The 9102-nt window shown below is 40.3% G+C and overlaps 1 protein-coding gene across 1 annotated transcript; it reads left to right on the top strand.

Moving 5' to 3' along the window:
• Window positions 1-383: 383 nt before the first annotated feature.
• On the top strand, window positions 384-8846 carry LOC310824360 (elongation factor 1-alpha-like). Its single transcript, XM_083697615.1, has 7 exons — window positions 384-603; window positions 2626-2805; window positions 3663-3959; window positions 4075-4231; window positions 4990-5246; window positions 5669-5903; window positions 6497-8846. The coding sequence occupies exons 1-7, from the start codon at window positions 391-393 to the stop codon at window positions 6616-6618; spliced, it is 1461 nt and encodes a 486-aa protein (XP_083553741.1). The 5' UTR covers window positions 384-390; the 3' UTR covers window positions 6619-8846.
• The last annotated feature ends 256 nt before the right edge of the window (window positions 8847-9102 follow it).

Raw genomic sequence — 9102 nt, 5'->3', positions numbered from 1 at the left:
AGGTACAGATACACACCATAGGCTGTAGGCAACACCGGCTAGACCAACCCCAGGCCACAGATCAGGTTAATTTAATCCTCTCTGGGTTTTTTTTTTTACACTATTTCTGCACATTCGGCCGACTCTTGACAGAAACTGTGCATAAGAACAGGTTTTCCATCCTGTGGCGACACCCTTCCTAAAGAGGCCGTATCATTGGCTAACACACCTTTAAGCCAAGTCTTCATAACTACAGTCCTGCTCACCACACACTCTCTTTTAACCTGGTTTGAGATTCGGAGGGCCGTCCTGTGCACCAACGGTAAGTGGGTTAGGGAAGAGATGATACCACAAATAATATAATGAATTTGTTTAGATAGTGCTTCTCACGCATTATGTGTAATATATTAGATGTTCTCCATTCATGAGGGAGTGCTTATATTTACAGTAAAGTATGATTTTCCTCCATCTCATAGAAAAGAAATGGAAAAGAAGGTACATATCAACATTGTGGTCATAGGCCATGTTGATTCTGGGAAGTCCACAACCACCGGTCACCTGATTTATAAAATGGGAGGAATCGATAAGAGGACCATTGAGAAGTTTGAGAAGGAAGCTTCAGAAGTAAGATACTATTCATATGTTATGCATCAGTGCCTATTGGACCAAGGTGGGACGCACATCCCAAAAACCCTGTGATTGCATCATAACTAAAGAATAACATGACAACGAAAATATCTATATGCTTTCTGGAGATAAAGGAGCACGGAGCTTGTATTGGAAGCTCAGTATAGTACTTGTAAATATAGCTATTTTAGCTGGACTGTTGAGCGTGGTAAACTATTTTAATGCGATATTCGAGGCATGTGTACAGTAACGTGGCAGTCGCACTATGGGAGTTTTTCTTGACCTCGCCCTTCGTCTCAATCTCATACGTCAGCTATTCAGTCTCAAAGCAACTATAATTTGAGAGTTTATAAATACCAGCTAAAGACTGTATAACTATAGATAGTACACTGCACAATGAAACAATTTCTAGTAAAATAGTCTTCTGAGGGTGGACTGTATTATACAGTGGCAACACACTCAACCTTCTGTCCAATAGATATATTCTAAAAAGATCCATTGGAGCGATGACATTGCTTTGATTAAATGGGGAGTCGGACTCATTTTACAATCTGCAAAGTTTGAATTTCTAACTTTACTGAACAAGTGAACACATCACTGCAACCAATCAACAGCCTACACGTATTAGTCACATGAAACGTTAAACAACGTTAAGCTAAACGAATGAGAAAGTTAAGACGAATAAACATGTCTCCATTTAAGCGTACAAGACACAATTTCAGCACCACATAATCTGATAGGCGAGGTAGCCGCATACATGTCTCCATTTAAGCGTACAAAACACAATTTCAGCACCACATAATCTGATTAGGTAGCCGCATACATGTCGTAATTTCAGCACCGGACAGCGACACATTTAAGTAATGAAACAAATCCAAATCTCCTGATGTAGTCCTTCTGTCTTGATACTTGGCTATACGAGGAGCCTATGCAGTGGGGTCGTGTTGCATTTCTTAGTGCAGATGTTTTAACCACGGCCTGTACGTCAATGGTCGCTGGCCGACTGTTTTCCATAATTACATGTCCTCACTTTGTTACCCGCCGATCTCGCCAATATTTCGTACTGTCTGTCCTTTATAGCAATGACAAGTTACTAATTTTACAGATGAGAGCTAACGTTTGAATTTTGTCATAGTGCGAATAATTAGCATACAGTACCAGTCAAAAGTCTGGACACAAACTTGCCAAGAGTGTGCAAAGCTGTCATCAAAGCAAAAGGTGGCTACTTTGAAGAATCTAAAATATAAAACATATTCTGGTTTGTTTAACACTTTTTTGTTTACTACATAATTCCATATGTGTTCCTTCATAGTTTTGATGTCTTCAATATTAATCTACAATGTAGAAAATAATACAAAAATAAAGAAAAACCATTGAATGAGAAGGTGTGTGCAAACTTTTGACTGGTACTGTATATTTTGTAAGAAATAATACATTGTAAATCTCAGGCTTAGATTTAAATTAAATATTTAATTTAATATCCCTAGATTTAATTTAAATATTTGTTAATGAGATAAATATTTATTTCTGTAATCCATATTTAAGATTTAAATTAAATATATAATTTTCTAAAATGCGTATTTTGCATTACAGATATAACATAAATTAATTCTAGATTGTTTGCGAAATATTTATTTTGGAATCAAACATTTTGATAAAATTTAAATATGTATGTTTTTGTTAAATATGTATTTTGAAACACAGATTTAAGATTTAAAGTCAATATTTAGATATATTAACTTGAGATTCAGATTCATAAATTAGATCTACTAAAAAAGAGAATATATATATTTTGACCAGATTTATAAATCTAGTCAGATTTATCTAAATCTGGGGAAAACAGGCCTGTAAAATATGATGAATCGACTGTACAAACCATACCAACCGCATTCATGGGTTTCACTGTGGTTCCACTGGAATGTATTTTAGTGTTCTTGACAGAGGGGTCCCTGCAAAAAACCACCACTGATAGAGAGCACTATCACAGACTAAAATCCTTCACACCTTCTGTTGTTACAGACGGGAAAAGGCTCTTTCAAGTATGCCTGGGTAATGGACAAGCTGAAAGCTGAGCGTGAGCGAGGCATCACCATCGACATCGCCCTCTGGAAGTTTGAAACGCAAAAATACTATGCCACCATTATTGACGCCCCAGGCCATAGAGACTTCATCAAAAACATGATTACTGGTACCTCTCAGGTGAGCATGATGTATTATCATATGTTTTACATTAAAGTATAGTCAGATGCGCCCTATTTTTAGACCTCCTGCTTACCGGTACATCTTCCTCATTCAATATTCTGGGTAAATATCGTCATCAAATAAGTGCTTCATAAGTGCATCACTATGACCACTTAACTGCTTGGATAATTATACGAGCTGTAGGTAAAAATAGGCATTTTGATGATAGTCCACATTGATTATCATGATCATTTGATGACTATCTGACATGCGATGATTTACAGTTATACTGTTCAAAATTATTGCTGTTATTGGGCATCATTAATGTCAACTATGTTATATTATGGTCTCATTATTGCTTTTCGGTAACACTTTATTTTACAGTCCTATATGACTATTTGATGTTATACTATACAACCCTAACCTTAACCCTGACCCTGACCCTAACCCTAACCCTAACCCTGACCCTAACCCTAACCCTAACCCTAACCCTAACCCTGACCCTGACCCTGACCCTGACCCTAACCCTAACCCTAACCCATGTATACTATACATAATTACTATGTAACAGTTGGAGCCTTCTGGTAATTTTTCATGAAATTATTTCCAAACAATTGATGACTTCTTGGTAACAATAAAAACGTTCTGGTTCGTGTTCCAATGTGGAAGTAACTTTTATGTATATGCACTAAAATGTGCTTTTGTAGTCATGTTCTGATAATAAAGGGACTGTAGAATAAAATGTTGCTCACTTGTTTTACCTCCTTGCATACCCTCTGCACCTGGTAACCCTTTAGTCATTATATCAGATTGCATGTATCTTGTCCAATCAACCAAAAACATATGGAAATTAACACCTTATCATTCCCACCCAGGCCGACTGTGGGGTGCTGATTGTAGCTGCGGGAACAGGTGAATTTGAGGCAGGCATCTCAAAGAACGGCCAGACTCGTGAGCATGCCCTGCTTGCTTTCACACTTGGTGTCAAGCAGCTCATAGTGGCAGTGAACAAGATGGACAACACGACGCCCCCGTACTGTGAAAAGCGTTTTGAGGAAATTAAGAAGGAGGTCTCCTCTTACCTGAAGAAGATCGGCTTTTCTATAAATGGTGTTCCTTTTGTACCGATAAGTGGTTGGCACGGGGACAACATGATAGAACCCAGTGAGAAGGTGTGTTCTTATCAAAACCTAACAGATTTGATTTGATTTTTACCCCCATTTTAGTCCAATTGAGGGTGCTTTTGTGTATCAGAGAAGGTGCAGTTAATTATGCAATATTTTGCAGATGTCATGGTATAAAGGGTGGAATGTTGTCACCGGCAAGGACAGCAAAAGCAATACTGGGAAGACACTTGTGAACGCTATCGATGGCATCATTCCACCGGAACGTCCAATACATAAGCCCCTGCGACTTCCCCTACAAGATGTGTACAAGATTGGAGGTATGAAACAGATTGAATGGTCTCACTGTTGCTCACACAATGCCTGAAACAACGGATTGAATAAGATGGGGAGATTGATATGCTTAACCTCCATAATTCTTCCTTCACAGCTTGTTTGAACTCATGTTGTCAAAGTACGACTTTGGGGTCGGGAGAAATGAGAGATGGAGAAATTATACAAATTTACAGAAAGCTAGAACGCTTACTATAGCAACTGTTTACTTAGTCGGGTTAGGGTTAGGGTTAGGGTTAGGGTTAGGGTTAGAACAGGGCCAAGAGCTGTTCTTTTTGACTTGATCATGAACAACTCTGAGCATCGGGTTGCAGCCAAGCGTTTGTCAACTCCATTCCTGCGTCACCCCAATGGTTGCACATTTTTGTTTAAATTCAGCACTGACACACTTGATTAAACTAATCAACAGCTAACTGATTAGTAGTTGCATCTGGTTTGTTTGTGCTGGGCTGGAATGGAACTGTGAAGCCTAGTTGGTCCCCAGTATTAACTAAACCCTGGCCATAACTGGGGCCTGTAGTTTTTCCTGGTCTGGTCACAAAGTCAGGAAAAACTTTAGGTATGATTCATGCCTCCTAACTTGGATAAATACGAGACTCAACCACAACCCGTAATTTACTAGGTCATATAACCAACGTTTCGGTCAACAGACCGTGTCAGGGTTTACAGAGAGGTTCCGATGATTCATGCCTCGCCCACTTGTCCCAACGACGCGTTTGACTCTTCTCTTCCTCTCTTGCTCAAGGCATTGGAACAGTACCGGTGGGAAGAGTAGAAACAGGCATCATGAAGCCTGGAATGATAGTGACCTTCGCCCCGGCCATGATCACCACGGAGGTCAAGTCGGTGGAGATGCATCACGAGAGCCTCACGGAGGCAGTCCCCGGCGACAATGTCGGCTTCAGTGTGAAAAACATCTCTGTTAAGGAAATCAAGCGTGGGAATGTTGCAGGAGACAGCAAAAACACACCTCCGCAAGGAGCCAAATGTTTCATTGCTCAGGTTGGTGATTGGTTTAATTGGTTCTCTTTCCACTGCATCTTGTCCTCCATCACCACCCCTACCTCCAGAGCGTTTTAGTGAAAGGTGCTTGCTGATACGAATGACATTCAAACAAATTAGGCCTTGTCTACACTTGGGTTGAACAAGGAATGGGGACCACAACAGATCTACAGACGTGTATATGCTGACTGACATATACCACAGCAGTTGTGGCGGGAATGTACAGAAATTGTGGAAGAGTTCCCACACTCTCAGCGCATCTGATTGTTGATGTTCTGATGGTAAAATGATAATGACATTCATAATTACCTTTGTCACACAATTAAAAGAAGAAAAGTTGTACAACCCGAGTGCTGTGTTCTCTTCAAATCTCACACAATTTCCATTGTTAATGCTTTTTAATGTCTGCTCTCTTTTCTAAGGTTGTCATCCTGAACCATCCCGGGCAGATCCATGCTGGATACACCCCTGTGTTGGACTGCCACACAGCTCACATTGCTTGCAAATTTTCTGAGCTGCAACAGAAGATCGACCGTCGCTCCGGGAAGGTGATGGAGGAGAACCCTAAGATGGTGAAGTCTGGAGACGCTGCCATGGTTTTGATCCACCCTTCCAAACCAATGGTTGTCGAACCCTTCTCAGATTTCGCTCCCCTGGGTGAGTAACTCCGCCCCTTCACTGGGGTTTCTCCCGTAATGCCCCCCACCTCCAAATACAAATAATTATCAATATGTGAATAAGGCCAAAAGGGTGGGCATGCAGGCATGGAGACAGCAGGATCCTACTACCACATTTCAGTATTATTATTATTATTATTATTATTACTACATACATGTTGCAGCACATTGTCAAAGGGACCACAGAAGAAGACAACACAATAATGTAACATTATTATTATCCTGCTATGAGTAGTTAAAGGGGCAATCTGGCATTTAAACAAGAAAGTGGTCACCCTCCAATATGACCAAGACTTGCAACTTGGTCAATTTATATCCATAGCTTGTCATTGTCTGAATGTTATTCAGGGTTATTCAGAGAAGACACTTGTAAAGAAATTCCAAAAAGAAACACATTCCAAAAAGAAACACATTCCAAAAAGAAACACATTCCAAAAAGAAAGTGTTCTACAGCAGTAGTTGTATATATGTATGAAACACCAATGGGTTTTGTACATTAGGCTTGGAGTAATTTCATTGTCCATACTCTACAATCAAAGTAACAAACTGACTCTCCTCATGTCTTTTGTTCAGGCCGCTTTGCCGTGCGAGACATGAAGCAGACCGTGGCAGTTGGTATCATCAAGACTGTTGAAAAGGCAAGCGCCACAGAGGGCAAAATGACCAAATCAGCAATGAAGGCCAAAAGCAAATGAGAGAAACCAGAGAAACAAATTAAAACAAAAGTCTATGGTTAATAAAAACATGTATTCCAGATTTTTATCATTAAGTCTGGACCACTGCAGTCAGATTAGTATCAACGAAAACATCTACATATGAATAAAAACGTACGTGTGATTTGTTTGCTGTGTCAACCTTATTTAAGTGGGTTTGGAATAAAAATGCATCATGATAGTGGCTATGAAACTGCTGAAGGCTATTTCAAAAATGTTTAACACACCACCTACATTAATCAACACCGAGCCAATTTAATAGGCCATAGGAAACTGCTTCTCTGTAGTAACTGTTATGATGTCCTAAAGTAACCAACAATTTTTTATTCGGTAATAGTCATGCAATTACTAGGAACATGTTTATTTTTAAGTAACATATACATAGTGACTGTAAAAGAAAGCATCGCCGACTTTAGATATGCTTCACCTGACTGATTATGAAGCATTTTGTGGCAAGGGTTATGAAATTAATTTGCTCTTTAATTTATCCTCCGTAATCACTTTTGGATTAATTCAGAGACTGTATGAGCAGAGATCAACACATGTCAATCTAAGTAGGAGCCCCCATCTGATAAACATGCAAGGCTGATGTTGTGTGTGTGTGTGTGTGTGTGTGTGTGTGTGTGTGTGTGTGTGTGTGTGTGTGTGTGTGTGTGTGTGTGTGTGCGTGTGCGTGCCTGCGTGCGTGTGCGTGCGTGTGTGCGTGCGTGTGTGTGTGTACCAATGATGAGAAGTTGTTCATATTCAGATTTCTGAACTCTTAAATTGGGCAGTGCATTAGACAGAAACAAAACAAACAAATCCTCTCTCAGAACACCTGCCTATTGATGGTGATGACAGTTGTTGGCTAAAATCAAGGAGACTTCTTATCCCATCTCTTACGTGAGTTAGCACGGATAGTCTTACTACACAATCTTATTTTCAATTGATTACTTTCCGAGAACCGTCGACTACGACGGTATGTTTTATATGTTATATTTACACTTTTGATTGTATGACTTGAACTAAGCTGAATAGTTTATATATCTCTTGTCTAAATAAATCTCCTCAATTGATGAGTATGCTTCTCTTCTTTGTCCGATAATGCAACGGTTGAATCTTTGATTGATTTTGACCCGGTCTTTATGATCACTTAGTTTGTGTTTGCACGACCCAATGGTCGACGCAGAATACGGTTAAGGTGTCGTTTGTAGCATTGTGATTTCGCCAATTATAATCTTATCTCATAATTAGGAGAGATACTCTTGACATATAGCATGTGAGTAGAGATCTCTTATTAACTAGTTATTTGTATATTTGATTCCCGACTTGATTCCCGACTAAATCTGATATTAAAAGAGTCTAGTGTGGTGCTCTCGTTGGTGGCCACAACGTTTAAGAGTATTCCGTCTATAACTCGTTTGTGTTCATTACATTTGGCAAGAAGGGAGCCTCTGAATCATCTTTTGCTCTATTGGATTTAAATCAAACTTGTTCACTAACTATTCTCCATTTCGTTGGACAAGCTAAGACTTGAGGTTAACGCTCACTTCATTACTACCTTTTGTCTACTTACATGTTAATCACAAGCCATTAAAAGGAAGTGGTGCTGACTTTTCATACACCTGTTTCTTGTTCTGAATAACCCCTTTTTTGAGATGTTAGTCCGCTGCTTTGAACACTAGGGGGGTGCTTAGAGAAAATAGTTCTCTCACACTACACTATTATACTATACCAGTGGAGGCTGGTGGAGGTAGAAATGGGAGGACGTGCTCATTGATACCATTCCTGATTCCATTCCATGCATTTCTACCCCCACCAGCCTCCCCTGTACCATATTAGTGCTGTACTACTGATTGCTCATTTTTGCCAGTCAACAATGGATGATTTGTTTCATTGTCAACAATGCTACAGACAGGACAATCAGACTATACAGTGCAAATGGGGTCAAGCAACAACATAGTGTACAGTATACAATGAAACATGTTCAAGGGAAAAAAAGAAAGTTATATTTCCCTATCCTTCAGCACAGGGACGCCTTTTTGCTGAATAATGCGGTTTTAAATGAACTGCTTTTGAGATGTGTAGTCTTCATTGTAACTGTGAGTTTCCTTTAAACCACAAGTGACATGCGTAAAGATGAAATCCACAGGGAAAGGAGCAACTCTCTCAACCCTCACTTTCTCTCTTCTCCTTCTCCTTCTCCCTCTGTCTCTCCAACCCTCCCTCTCTCTCTCTCTCTCTCCCCAACCCTCCCTCCCTCCCTCCCTCTCTCTGTCTCTCTCTCTCCCCAACCCTCCCTCCCTCCCTCTCTCTCTCTCCCCAACCCTCCCTCTCTCCCTCCCTCTCTCTGTCTCCCCAAACCTCTCTCTCTCTCTCTCCCCAACCCTCCCTCTCTCTCTCTCTCTCTCTCCCCAACCCTCTCTCCCTCCCTCTCTCTGTCTCCCCAACCCTCTCTCCCTCCCTCTCTGTCTCCCCAAACCTCTC

The sequence above is a fragment of the Argentina silus genome (assembly GCF_951799395.1).
Source record: "Argentina silus genome assembly, contig: scaffold_107, whole genome shotgun sequence".
NCBI classification, from domain to species: domain Eukaryota; kingdom Metazoa; phylum Chordata; class Actinopteri; order Argentiniformes; family Argentinidae; genus Argentina; species Argentina silus.
The sequence above is the reverse complement of the archived record's forward strand: the minus strand, read 5'-3'. Positions and strand labels throughout refer to the sequence as shown.